Here is a 15738-nt window from a genome sequence, read left to right on the forward strand (position 1 = left end):
ATATAAAATTGGCTGAACTCAGCAATGTTGTCAGCAATATTTTCCAAATGTCATATGAGATAGATGTAGACTGTGTATTTTAGTGTCACATATTACAAAATCATCCGTTTTTCATTTACTCAGAATCATACGCAACAAAAAGCAAAGCAGGCAATATCATACATTTTGATAAATGTAATTTCAAAAGCAATAAGCTAAAGGCAGATGCATTCTACATGACAGCTACAGCTCATCATGTTTGCAAATCATTCTAGAAGTTAGACAGCTATTATACAGAAATGTTCACAGCTATAATATGCTCTCAATTTGCTTCCAGGCGATCGGTGACATCTGTTGACAGGAGCTGAATGGAATTAAATGTTTGGCAATTTATTAAAAAAAAATAGTCCAGGCAATTGTGGAAGAGTGACCTCTACAGTCATCATTATATCGAATTGAGAGTCTCAACCATCCAGCCTGCCAGGATCACTGACACAAACAACTTCAGGTGGATCTGGCCCTTGAAAAGAAGGCCACTGAATCTGTAGATGTGAGTCCAGGGATACATGGGTCACATTTTCAGTCACAGTGTGTTCTGGGAGCTGAATTTATAACCTGTTCTAAAGCGCCAGGATTCAGAGCGATAGACTAGACACACCAATTTTCACTGATATTACTCATGATTGACCACCTTGAATTACACAGCCAATATTGAGGGATGCAGAATCTAAAAAAGATTTTCATTTTCCATGCTACAGAGTGGAATACATTTTTCAATTGCACTCTTTCTAACTCAATGACAAACTGTCCTTGTGAATTGAATAGTTCCAAATTACACTGTGTCGCGAAGCTCCATCTAAGGAAAGTATGCAAGCTTTTACTATACATTTACACATAACATTGCCCTGGACTGAAGCAAGTTCTGGACAAGTAAGTACCACAGGAATAGTTGACATGATTATGTGTTGCTTGAAAAATATGCATGAATCTTCAATTGTACCTACAAACATAAGGAACTTTTAATTAATTAGCAATTACTTTATTATTTCTACATATATAACATTTAGGTGTTTTAGATTAAGCTTTTACAGAGAGCACCTATTCCTTTGTTTTTTATTAAATGTGTATATTTTATCTCCAATAACCATAGAACTGCTGATAATAGCACTATTCTATTACTACTGGTTCTTTTAACAGGCAACCTTCTCCTTGCTGTTCCCAGGGACTCATTATAATATCCAGAAAGTAGGCTCAAAGGAATGGTAAAGCCTTACAGTACAAAATCCTTATGTAACAGAGGCCCTTCACAAAAAATATGATTTGGCGTTTTTTAAAACAGTAAGTACCTCTTGTCATTTAGTTTGATATGTGCTTGTTATAACCTTAATATCACAGCCATGATGCATCCCCAGTCTCAGTGGAAAACTAGGTTATAAAGGGCAAGTTTTAGAAATATAGATTTGTCATCACTTTCCCTTCCTGCAACCAAGACACAGTGTGAAACTAAACAAAGCAAATGAAATATTTAATAAGAAACTAGTTTAAAGCCTGCACTATGAGGATTGAACCCCCAAAAAGTGCCTAACAAACACACACTCTCAAAAAAAACATTGTACGTTATGCTGTTTCTGCAATACTAGAACTTCTCGTCACTCAAATTAGCTTTCCAGCACTGGATGTGAAATGATGAAAAGTATTTTTTTTAAAGCAGGTGAAACTGATTTAAGGCAGTTTTCATTGCCATTTCTTTGTCTCCTGTCTGCTCGTGTTGTTTACAGTAAAGTCAGCTCTATTAATATTGGCTGTAACCTTCTAAAAGTTTATCATGGGAGGTGTCTGACTGCTATCAAATCAGTAGGTGACTTGTAAAACAATACAAAAATTAACCAGAGCAATTATTTCACAATTAACCGCTGCTCAATATTAGTTTATTGTTGATCAATTTTAGGACTATATTACCAATATTACCTTTACACATTATACATGCGAATTGACATGAAAACCCAGTGAAAACAATAAAAATAAACCATACCATAAATATTTTGATACAATCAGTTCAATACATGTAGCAATTTTAACATACAGTAATTCAGTTTGAGTGATCGTTCTTCCAAAAAAACAAAAAACAATTGTGTCGATGTACAGTTATATATTTAGTTTCCAAATATAGGTATATAATACACACACACACACACACACACACACACACACACACACACACACACACACACACACACACACACAAAAGCAGTATGTTAAGATAAAAATGTAGATAAAAGATAATACTTACCGATTGTAGAAATCATCTCTGTAGTAGTCATAATCAAATTCATAACCACTGTAGAAATAAGAGGAAAAAAAAGACTCAATTAGTTATTTTTATAACTATGACTGAATTATATACCAAATCAACTTTGCTTTACTTTCTCTTTAAACCCTTTAGAGGAGATTCCTGGAATACCAACCAGAGCTCATATCACTTTATGTGTCTTTTGGTGATTAATAGGTGAGAAAATAGGCACAGCACTGCTGTCATAGAAACGGGCACTTATTCTAGACATCACAGAAGGGATAGTGTGTCATTACATGCAAGTCGTGTATTCACATAGCACAGTCAACATTTTAAGAACTACATAAAAATTACACAGCTGGGTAATTTTCTTCCAAAATGCACTATGCCTATGCTACCCTGCAGGCTAACTGATGCCTTACCCATAATACACATTGAATAATAATGTGGCAACACAATTTCAGAGCCGTTTAGAAAGTTAAAGCCCCAATTCCAGTGGACTCATTATAATATTGTGCAGAAAGAGTAACAGTAGTCTCAAAAAGGATGGCAACAACTCCAGCTGGCTCTTTGAGCTAATATCTATCTATCTATCTATCTATCTATCTATATATATATATATAAAAGATATCAGATACAGTACATCCTAATTATTCTCTTTTTGCTAAAATAATGCTATTTAGTAATTTTATATTTTATCTTTCTTTTTGAAAGACTTATATATTCCTCTTCTGTCCCTGAACACTATATAACACTGCTGACGTCTTGAGATGTTTATTTCTGTTATGTAAAATAATCTGATTTTAAAATAACAGTTCCTAAAGAAGACAATACTTTTCCCTTATAACATTCCTATCACGTTTTTGGAAAACATACTTTAATTTTGGTGGACTGAAATAATCATAAAAAACATAGTTGCAATAAGCGTTTTAAAAATGTTAAGTGGAAAGCCCAATCTTAGCAAGCAGAGTCTTTAACATTCACTGGTGATGGATGATCCTTTTAACAGCTAATACAACCGGTGGAAATAATCTGCAGATTAAGTGGATATGTCACAAATTCTGATCACTGTGCTGCAATGCACTTTGCAGTAAAAAGCTTGCTGTAAGCGTATTCATGCAGCTACTGATGTTCATTTTGAGAAAAGTTGCATTAAAATTTCTAACTGGAATGCATGCATTTTTCAAACAAATTATAGTACAACAATTGCCTAAAGTCCTTTGTATATATTGTTGCTGATGAAAATTCTAGGTAGGTTGGTATAACCTCATTTATCATAGACTGTCAAGATAAAATATACATTACAGAACTACCTTTTCCCATAGACAGAAACATAGAATTCAAAGTGAAACATACAGAAGGCCTCCAATTCAGAATCACATCATTAACACATGCCTGTTGTTTCCCATACCAGTACCTCCGATTTCAGATCGTAGTTTTAGTTTGCATTTTATTATAAGAAAGCCATTTTGAATTGATGTCTGTAACCAATCACTCATGCACACACAGTAAGTGTACTCTTCTGTCCTGTTTAATTACTGTACATGCAGATGACTCATAGATCTGGAACTGGAAGATAAATTCAGCAAATTTATGGTGTTATATAAGAGTGGTTTTGAGATGATCTGCATTACTATTGCATTGCATATTTAATAAAGTACATTTCTCTGAAGCCATTTATAACATGGCAAAACCATTCATTAGTAGACAGATAATCAGTACGGGAGTAAAAAACAAACAGGTGGGTGTATTTATATTCTGCTGTCTTGCACACACCCTGGCATATTGAAATGTGTCAATATTTACAGGATAATTTGCCTGTAGTAATGGTTCACCTCAACAGTGAACAAAGAAGAGAAGTACTGAATGCACACTAACATTCAATTTCAATTTGATTTGAAATTTCAATTTAAATGTCGCCTCGTTGCTGCATGCCACTTACAGAAGCAGAGGACTGGAGATCAATGTGCGATCAATGTGTTCAGCCAATGATTTCATTTCATCCACCGAAGAAAAGCATCCAATGTTACCAAACTACAAGGACCCAGCCTGGGAGATTTCCATTTGAAATGATTGGGCACTTGACCAGTAGTAAACCAGCTCCCTCCAAGCCTGTGCAAGCAGATTACCCAATGCATTGACCCCTGCGCCCTGCCAAGACCGCCAGCTTGGTGCTAGCAGCCAGTCCTTTACGAGGCCATCCACTAGAGGCGCCTGTGCTTGTTAACACTTTCAGATTTGAAGCTATTCTTTAGATTAACTGTGATAAGATCTTAAACATTCCTCAATCTGACTGGCAGAACAAAAAAAATCATTCAACAGAAACCATCTCATTTGATGTGGTGCATGAAATTAGATTATCCTCAGTAGACAGTGACAGATTAAAGTATTTGCAGCAATCGCGCATTTTGGCATTTTCGCATGTGGCGCATTTGTGGCTGCATTTGTCTAAGTTCAGCCGGATGCTTGGACACATTTGAAACAAGTTTGGTTATGTGTAACTACATCTCACCTATAAAGGGCAGAGAGAGGTCTCTTGGATCCAGCTTTTGGTCTGTAGGGTTTTGGTTCACCAGCCATATTGATATCTGTGGGAGAAAGATACAAATACAATGTAATGATTTACATTACTACGTAATAATATTTCTGTTTTCAAGAGATAACTATTATGTTAAAATATTATTATTATTATTATTATTATATTTCTGTTTTGTGTAGTGGGAAACTCGTGAGTAGGGTAGCCTGATTTACTATACTTAACATTTTGAATGGATATTTTATACAATTAACCTGCTGATATTTTAGCTCTGTTCGTAGACTGTAAGGATCAGAATTGCTGATTTTATATATGTACATGTGTTATCCTTCGGATGTGTAATCAATCAATAATTATTTTATAATTTCATAGTGGACCATAGTCACAAAGCGCTTTACAAGATGCAATTCAATCCTTATTTTATATAGTCACTTTGAATACAGTGCGGCTAAAGATGCAATTCACCCTATTTTCATGCCTATTAATATATAATAATAATAATAATAATAATAAATAAATAATAATAATAATAATAATAATAATAATAATAAATATGAATGTATTTATACAAAATGTATTTTTGTTTTTTTTGTGCTTTTAATTTGAAAAACTATGGTGGGGAGGTCCAAATAAAACAAGGAGAGTACACAGAGCTTTCTTACGGAATTTAGCTTTTTGTGCAATGCTTTTATTTCTTTTTTTTTGTGCTTTTTTATTTGAAAAACCATGGTGGGGAGGTCCCAAGTGACGCATCCAGTAAAGGCACTCCACATGCATGAGTGCAGGATGAGCCCTATAGACCTGGATGTTCCCAAGTAAAGGCACTCCACATGCAGTAAAGGCCCTAACCTGGAAGTGACTGGTTCGAGTCCAGGCTATTTCACTGCTGACTGTGGATGGGAGTTCCCAGGAGGCAGCGCCCAATTGGCTGAGTGTGCTTTAACACATCTTAAAAAGCTTGTGGAAACTCAGTTTAAGAAAGCTGCATGAGATCAGTTGTCACACAAGGCCACTTTTAAAGAAACATTTAAATATACCCTTCTTTATTTTAATATTAATTAGGTTATTTGCATTGGAAGGAGAACTTCTCTAGCTAAAAGAAAACTACATGGAAACCTACACTACCCAAAAGTACTACCAAAATAGAGTGAGAAAAAGGTGAGACTTATTTTACTTTTTCCATGGAAATAGTTTGGTAATATGCAATCCTGTAGAGGCTTGTTCAGGGATTATAAACTCCTGAAGTAAAACAGCAGCTGCCTTTGTTAAGAGTGATTTGCTGCACTCCTGAGTGAGTAGGGTAGCCTGATTTACTACCAAGATTGAATGTATCTGCTCCTGCTTTCCTTTTTACATCCTCTGTGCTAATCTTTGAACAGTTTGCAAGGTCACTCTTTTGTCCTCTGTTACTATAGCCAGCATACAGGCAGATATTTACTGTATCTACAGTTCAATAATTCTGTTCCATATCTATGTGGTCGCAGGACTGCATTTACGTGCACATTAAGTAGCAAGCCTAACATACACCATCAATCTACATTTACAGTCCCATTTACTAACTGTGAACGCATTAATTTACATGCACTGATTGGCTAATTTACAAACCATCACCGTGATAAAAAAAAGCCCAAACAGTCCATGCGCATGTTTTGTTCAGTGGCTTATTGTGAAAAGTGGAGGTGGCTTACATTGACTGAAAATGAGCGATCAACAGACGCAGCCCTCCTCAGGGGACAGGCAGAGTCAATGCAAACTAAAACTACATGCAGAGGAGTTACACATTCTAGTGGAGGGTGGTTGTTTTCAATTATAAGAACAATAGGTAAGGACTCACCTGTGAGGGAAGGATAAAGAGTGACCTGCTGTTTGTTTTTTATTTTGACTGTGTGGAGAGAGAGCCTGAGTGTCTGATGTTCAGGGGTGAGTAACTCTCTCTATAAACTGTTACTATTAAAATAAACAATATAAAATTACTAGAAGTTTAACATTGTGAAAGTTGGTCATTGTTGTCCTGTATTATTTATTTGTTTAGGAGTTGGCGTGGACACAGGAGGGAGTACTACTGTTGTATTTAAACAGACACAAGTGGGACGATAATTTCTTTTCTAATAGGATGCTATGTTTCAGATAGGTATGGGCATTGTTTTAAACATGTGAAATAAAGATTTGGTTTTAAAATGGTGGATGGAATATCATTACTTTTCTGCACTTTATGAAGCAAGGCCTAATTCATTAAAAATAGACACTGAGGCTACTCTCAAAGTGTTTTCATTTCAGTAAACTGAGATGTAAAGTAATACACAGTATCCTCCATGATGGTGTTCCACTAAGAAAGGTGCTATATAAAATAAAGATTGATTGATTGATTGATTGATAGCTATAGTTCAACTATTTTAAATATGAGACTATCTGACATTTCATGTCTGAAGCTGGAAGAGACAAATTGAGTCTGACTGGCTTGTCCAGCTTTGTTTGGTACATGGTTACACTGACTTTTATCTGTCTTAAAATCCAGCAGTACCAGCTGCGAATACCATCAATTCAAAAACTCTTGTTAACTTAGCCAATGCATATTACATTTTATGTTCAGGTTTCTGACAGAACCTAGGATAATGTATGTTATGTTATATTTTTCAGATGTTTAATTTTATTAATTAAACTATCTTGGATACAGTATTTCCTCACTTTGGATCACAAATAATACAGATACATTCAAAATCTTAACAAATGTCCAGATTTTTAACTAAGTCACAAATGCAGTATACAGTCAAGACCACACATCTTCATACTGGACTTTGAGGACTCCCTAGTCTCTGTCCGGACCGGGATACTGTCGGTTCCCGCCCTTCGGAACAGCCAACCCCTACCTCTCTCTGCTCCACCACCACCATCAGTCCCGGGACCCAGACCACCACCCCAATGGGCCCCCTTGCCTCCTCTCTGTGGAGACTAAGGTTGGCCCCCAGCTGGGTGGAGCTGCTGCCCCTGCCCTGTTGCCATACCAGCAACGGGACAGATACCTAATCATTGTTCCATCTGTCCCCTCAATTTGTTTTAGGTGTAACAAATTGGGACATCTGGCCAGGTCATGCCCAGCTGCCATGGAGTGTGACGTGGCCGCATGTAATTGGGCATCTGAGATAGGTAAGCACTGTGAAAATGGTCGGGAGGGGCCTTGTATGATTGATGTGGCTTTAGGTAATGTGAAAACCCATGCATTAGTGGACACGGGATGTGAGCAAGCCTTAATTAAAACAACTCTCTTAGGCGATGTGTTATGGCAGCCATGAAGTCAGGTGGCCATCTCCTGTATCCATGGAGACACAGTGGCATACCACACCCTAAAAGTATATTTATTGATAAAACGTCACTTGGTAGCAGGGGTGGCGGAAAGGTTGCCACACCCAGTTATTCTGGGCCGAGACTGACCAAAATTCAAAGAATTAATGCAAATAATGGCAGTCTCAGCCGCACACGCAGAAAAAAAGAAAAGGGAACAAATTGCCGATGTGTTTCCTTTTCAAGTTCAAATGATTTCTCCTGTTTTCCATCCTAGAAAAATGAATAAAGAGAGAAAGACCACAAAATGGGAGGGAGCATCACTGAGACAAGGCTAGGGTCTGATGGTAGAATGCTTGAATGGTAACAAATGCCAGTCAAAGGGAGTTGGAACGCAGTGTAACCGAGAGGGTGAGGTTACTGGGCCATCCAGAGAAGATGCTACTATGACAAAACAAGCGAATGGATATTGGCTTGATTCTATTGGGTAGGTCTTCATACTGATGTGTTGAGATATGTAGCCACATGCCTAGACTGACAGCGAGTAGCACCCGGTTGAGTGCGCCCCACCTCTTTGGTTCACTGCCGATTATTTCCACTCATTTTGAACGCATTGCAATGGACGTGATACCCGGAGGCAGTTCCATTGAGATCCACTAGTGCTGCTGCAATAGCCACCGAGTTAGTGCAGATTATGGAAAGAGTAGGGATCCCCAGGAGATCTTGACGAGATCATGGAAGCAACACGTTACAGCAGGTATATAAAATATAAAAAATACGTCCCATCAGGAGTCTGTTTATCATCCACAGACAGACGTTTTTCCTTTTTAGTGAGAGAGGTGCTAGATAGTTCAACAAGATTCTCCCCATTTGAGCTCATGTACTGCCGACAGCCTCGTGGCATCCTCGATCTATTAAAAGAGGGGTAGGAGGAGCACAAAGGCTTATCAAAAAATGTAGTGAAGCATCTGCTCCTACTAAGGGATCGTCTAGATTTGGTTGGTCATTTGGTCCAGGACAACCTCAAATCGTCTCAGCATTGACAACATCAGCATTACAATAAAAATGCACTAATTCAAACCTTTCAACCAGGAGAGAAGGTAATGCTGCTACTTCAGAATCGAAATTATTTGCTAAATGGCAGGGGCCATATAAAGTGATTAGGGAAAGTGAATTATGAAATTAGACAGCCCGATTGGTAATGAGCGTGAAATTTACCACGTAAATTTATTAAAGCCCTGACAGGCAAGATAGGTCTTATTTATAGCCCCAAGCAATACAAAGGATGATTTAAGCCCCTGTCCAGAGACTCCTAGCACAAAAATAATTTCGATGGAGGAACAGTTGGTTCCAGATTGGCAACGGGAACTGCGTAAGTTTATTTAGGAGTTCAGCGATGTTTTTTCTGATGTGCCCGGCAGAACTAACTTAGTTGCATATGACATTATCTCTCCCTCAGGTGTCACAGTAGGAGATAGACCTTACTGGATCCCAGAAAATAGACAAAGTGGCGTTCGCAAAGAGGTATGGGACATGCTTGAACTTGGGGTGATTGAGCCATCCAGGAGCAAGTGGTGCAGTACAATTGTCATAGTGGCCAAGAAAGACGGCACCAATCGCTTCTGTGTAGACTTCTGGAAGGTAAACGCTATTGCCAAGTTCGATGCGCACCCTATGCCTTGGTTCAATAGACAGACTGGGAAAAGCAAAGTTTATCTCGACTCTGGACCTGACAAAGGGATACTGGCATATCCCTTTAACCAGCAGTTCTAGAGAGAAAACTACATCTTCAACACCAGAGGGGATGTTTCATTTCAAAACCATGCCGTTTGAGCTACATGGTGTGCCTGCTGCCTTTCAGAGACTGATGGACCAGGTTTTACGCCAACATTATGAATATGCAGCAGCGTATATTGATGATGCAGTGATTTACAGCTCCATCTGGTGAGAGCATTTAGCTAGGATTACAGCCGTCCTTCAGTCTCTAAGGGCAGCCCAGCTAACAACCAACTTGAGAAAATGTGTGTTTGCCTAAACAAAGACTCAATATTTGGGATTTTTAATGGGAAATGGAAGGGTGAGACTTTGGTTGACCTTTGCGATCCCCAAGACCGAGACTCAGATGAGATCACTACTTGGATTAGCTGGTGAATCCCGCTGCTTTATCCCCAAGTATGCCACAGTGGTTAACCCTTTAGTCGAACTCACCAAAAAGAGTGTTCCAAATTTGATTAAATGGTCAGCTGAATGTCAGCGGGCATTTGATACTATTAAGTGTAAACTGTGCCAAGCCCCCACTCTTATCACACCTGATTTCGCCAAGAGATTCATCCTCCACACCGATGCATCCGACGTGGGTTTGGGTGCAGTCTTGTCCCAAAAGGTGGGTGGAGTAGAGTACCCGATACTGTATCTCAGTAAAAAGATGCTACTTCGGGAGCGCAACTACTCCGTACTTGAAAAGGAGTGTTTGGCCATTAAATGGGCTAATCACTCTTTGTGATACTACCTGCTGGGGCATTCATTTGATCTTGTCACAGACCACGCCCCACTCAAGTGGTTAAGCTTAATGAAGGATAGCAATGCCTGGATAACTCGGTGGTGTCTGGCATTGCAACCCTTTATGTACCACATGGTAAACTGTGCGGGGAAAGTCTATCAAAAAGCGGATTATTTTTCCTGGGAGGGGGGAGTAATGGGAACGATATATTCATCCGAGTGTTCCTTCGGCTCCACTCTGAGTGGTGGGATACGTGACAGAAATATAATGAACCTTGGTTGTAAATCTTCCTCCCAACCTGTGAGGGAGCTAAGCAGTGAAAGTAGAGCACTTTGGACGAGCTGGCCTGACAGTTCTTTCCCAGGGTCGGGAAGTCGCTCAGTGGGGAAGGCGGCGAGACTCTGTTACAAGAACGTATTGACCTGGAAGGGAAACGATGTAGCAGCTGCAGATTGTAGAGACAGCTGCACTCGTTTACCAAGGGGTCATGCGTGTTGGCATGAAAGGGGCTGGAGAATCATAATCTACTGCTTTGCTTGGTTCGCACTTGAACTTGAAGGACCGTGAGAGACACAGTAACCACTGTTTAAAGAGAGAATATTTGTGAGTGTTTTGTTTGTTTGTGCTTGTTAGTAATTGTCTTTGTTTGTAAACCACCAGACGGCTAAAATGTATCGGGAGCTGTCGCCTTGGGCCAGCACAAAGCCGGAAGAGCACTACACCACAGTCACAACCTGTTATCAACCTCCACGTGCACTACTGCACACACCCAGGACTGGTGATCATATTTTAGTATTATTGTAGATCAGATAAAGTGTTTATTGTTTGGGCTGCAACCTGTTGTTATTAATAGCTCTGTGCATTACACATTGGTGTGTATTTCCCGGGCTTATTCTTTTGGTCACCAGACCCGGATTAAAAATATAAATATCGCCCTTTTCCCAAAACAGATTACCATTGTCTGTCTGTGATTATTCCTGCACTGCATCACCTCTGCACCTGTTCATAATCAGCAGCCACTTTGCCACAATGATACGCTTGAGACATATATTTTAAAACAAAATGTAATTATTTTGAAAATAACTTTGCTAAATACATGTTGCTAATACATACAGATTTTGTTTTGAAGGGCAGCCAGAAAATCTATTGGCTGCTTGTTCAAAACTAAAATGGATAATGTTTTATTTTGTTTAAATAATTAACAATTCACAATCAATACATGTAAACAACTACTAATTCTAAGTTCATACTTGATTTATTTCAAATGAACTAAGCATCCATTAACATTACGCTCAACACTATCATCATATAAAAATGTAATGGTAATGTTTCCACTCTTGCTAAATTGATGTCAGGTAATAACAGAACAAACATTAATTGCACAAGAAAGCAACTATTTCTATTGTGAGAGATAGTAATACTTTGCATATGCGTAAGCTTGCAAGTTAAAATATGAATATTGCAGGGTGGTCTGGGATGTCTGTTTTCCACAGAATTCTCATTTCATGAATTTTTCCTATGGGTCGACCATCTCCCATCAGTATTCACCCTGCAGGCTCTCAAGCATCTTCTTATAAAGGGTGAACATTGACCTAAGTTCTCTTCATAATAAAACAATCTGCACTGGAAAATCCAATCAATCCTCCAAATGTCAGAAGCAGCTGAACACAATGGGCTAAGAGCCATTCGGGTCCCACGACTTTCACATCAAGAAAAACATCTCTGTGGATCCCTGCAGGATTGGGGGGCATTTGTCTTGAGCTCCCCTAGGTATTACTTGGAGCTTGTCACAGTTTTCTATTCCTATGCATGGCATCACATTGAGTATAACCTCTAATTCTCTGGAAGGAGGTGGAGCATCACATCAGAATAGAAAAAAAAGAAAAAAAGAGGTTTTATAATTACACAAATTCCTCCAGCTGTAAATCTAGATTTGACTTTTTGCTCTGCCCAGGCTCTAGCTCCAGCTTCACTGCACAAGGCAGTTAATTCCTGTTCACTACATGCACTTCTAAAAATGAGAAGAAAATAAATCTTATCTTGTATGTGCTAGCTTGATAAAAACCTATTACATGAATGAACTAGCTGTGTGAACGGTAAGCTCCAAAGCATCATTCAGATGAGCTGACACAAGAAACTTGTGCTATCTGACTACAGAGCCGGTTTCAAAAAGCAACCCGTAATTTCAAAATAAGGTCAGTTCCTAACATTACCTCCATACAAAAGTGCATATTTTTTTTTTTCAGACCAGAAAGTGTAAGCATTGTTCCAGTGTTAGAATGCATATTTTTTGGTATTAGTTTGAATAATTAAATGTGTATACACATGATCTGAGTAAATGTATCTTTATTAACACTGTCATGGTCTTCCTAACTGATTCAGTGGTGCAGTATGGACGTAAATGTGTGGCAATGCTATATTTCTGATAGTTTTGATATATTTTTTATTCAAACACGATAGGTAAATACTTTTTTTCCACTTTCACTTCGGATTGTTTGCCTGGAGAAAGAAATAATTTTTTTCTAGACATCGCAGTGCATCCAGTTCATGCGGCCTCCTGGAACAATGCTGGTGCTCAAATTGAAATGACTGGAGTAGAAACCCAGAAAATCAGAAAACCAGCACTACTGCAGGAGGGAGCATGATCGAGATACACTGTGATCCTTAGAAGCATTTTATTCCCTGGTGAACTCTAACTCGAGTAAATGCTTGAAAAATATACTCCCTGGTTGATTTAAAACCCTTGGTGTGCGATTAAAAATGTAAAAAGAGTTGTCAATAAGTTCCAAAATACAATGTTGCAAAGATGATGTGATGCACTTCTTGTAAACTTCAGAAGGTGTTCTGTAACACTTTTATAATCGATTTGTGATGCTCTTCACTGTTGTCTGCAGGGTGAATCAACAGTGTCTGTACTCAGTTGAGGTAAGGGTTTCGCTACAGCATGTATCATAATATAACCTAGAGGCTGAACTTGACCCCCTCCCTACCACATTTATCTGACTGATAGCATGAGGATGAATTTCTTGTAAAAAAAAAAAAAAAAAAAAAAAACCTAATTCTGGACAAATCAAATCAAGCATAAATTATAGACAGGTTAGTACAGTAAATGGCATAAGGCTTGCCATTGTTGTAGGGGTTAGGCTACAGCCTCTTAAGCTTATAGTATTGTTAGTTTGAAACCATTTTTTAGATACGGCGCTTGCCTTTCTTAAAATGTCTTGACATATTTTTCTTCTTCATCACCCTGCAACTTTATCTACCATTGGATCACTGAATCTTGTTTGATCTTTGACCACTGTCAGTCTCACGCATTCAAGGGAAGATCCCACTGGAAGAAGAGGAACCTTACCTGCAGTGTTTGTCTCAAAATACTAGAATACTAGGTAAAACCTACATACATTTATATATAATATATATCTATATATATATATATATATATATATATATATATATATATATATATATATATATATATATATATATATATATATATAGAATATTGTATATTATCTAAATATATATACATACATACACTGAGTGTTTAAAACATTAGTAACACCTGCTCTTTCCATGAAATAGACTGACGAGGTGAATCCAGGTGAAAGCTATAATCCTTTATTGACGTAACCTGTTAAATCCACTTCAATCAGTGTAGAGGAAGGGGAGACAAATTAAAGAAGGATTTTTAAGCCTTGACACAATTGAGACATGGATTGTGTATGTGTACCTTGACACGAATGGGGTATGGCAGCCGAAGACCTAACAGAGTTCCAGAGTTCCACTTAGCCTCGTTCCTTAGCCCACTTGCAACAGACGGAACTGCAAATTGTGGTAAAATGTACAAAAATGCCGAAACCCCTCAAAACCCTGGAACAATATTCCTGCGACCATAAGGATGTTGTTGTGAAAGACAGCAAAGGAAAGAAGGTACAATTGAAGTACTGTTGAGTTACTATACAGTTTTAATGGGATGAAGAGGGGGAAAACTGCCCAAGAATTTTTCAAAGTAACCGAAAACAATAATTTCATACAGTATATAAAAAGCGAAAGCACCAAAAAAAATTGATTTACATAAAACTCAAAAATACCTAAAATAAGCAACAAAAAATGAAATTAATAAAAACTTAAAAACAGAAGCCCTAATTATATTTAAGTTGAAATACAGAAGCTAAGTAAGTTTATGCCTTGAAAATGTTAAAACTCAGTAACGTAATTTTGACAACTACTGCCTAAATGTTCATTTTATTTATGCATTGTTTTCCTATTCACATAAAACAGCCCTTAAAACCAACCTCTGAGACTTTAAATGGTGTGTAGCTGCTATGATTATGATGATGATGATAAATTGATTGCAACAGAACTTGGATTGTGAAGGATATTTTGGAAAGGCAATACCTGGGTTATTCATTGTGTTTACAATACAATATAATATAGTATAATATAATATAGTACAATATAATACAACATAAAGAAGTCTTTTCAAAGTCTAAACCTAGGAAATATCCGCCAGGACAATGGAACTAAGCACAGCCATTTTGTTCCTCCCCAACCTGCGAACGCCTCATCGTAACAAGGATTGGAACCAGCAATTTCCTGATCGTGTGACTCACCCTGCACTCATGCAGTAGTGCATGTACTCGTTGGGCCACTGAAGACCTGAATGTTTTCTGATAGCATTTCAACACTTATTGTAATATGTACAACATGAATGTTGTTCAATATCCCTAGATATCATTACTGAATCTGTCTGGCCACTGAAAAAGGCGTCAGTGAAGCCTAGAACCTGGGTTGAGAGAAGCTTGTGCTGGACAAACAAACAGAAAACGTTTGGTTATTAGAGCAAGATTAACTTATTCAAGGAAAGAAATTGTAATTTAAAAACATCAATATGTATTATAAACCTATAATATACATGGAACAGGGTGAACCGCCCTGTAGAGTATTTATTTTTAGAACGAGGTCTCCCCCTCTGCCCCTGTGTTATTTTGTATTTGTTTATTTGTTTTTCGTATTGTGTATTATATTTGTTTATATATAGATGACGGCAAACCGTCATATTTTGTTTAAATATTTTATTTATTTTTGTGTTAAAAATAAAAGGGCGCAAGCGCCATTGCACCGTACCTTTGTTTTTGTGTGTGCTTCCTTCTG

General features: G+C 37.9%; 1 protein-coding gene across 3 annotated transcripts in view; it reads right to left on the minus strand.

Annotated features, from left to right (window-relative positions):
- LOC121314172 (RNA-binding Raly-like protein) overlaps positions 1-15738 on the minus strand; it is a 160804-nt gene that overhangs the window by 17391 nt on the left and 127675 nt on the right. For all 3 annotated transcript variants that reach the window (XM_041247174.1, XM_041247175.1, XM_041247176.1), the window contains 2 exons: positions 4782-4857; positions 2270-2317 (listed from right to left, as the gene is read on the minus strand). In XM_041247174.1, the coding sequence (XP_041103108.1) occupies positions 2270-2317; positions 4782-4857 (124 nt within the window). The remainder of the gene's footprint in view (positions 1-2269; positions 2318-4781; positions 4858-15738) is intronic.

Source organism: Polyodon spathula, chromosome 4 (genome assembly GCF_017654505.1).
Source record: "Polyodon spathula isolate WHYD16114869_AA chromosome 4, ASM1765450v1, whole genome shotgun sequence".
Classification (NCBI taxonomy): Eukaryota; Metazoa; Chordata; class Actinopteri; order Acipenseriformes; family Polyodontidae; genus Polyodon; species Polyodon spathula.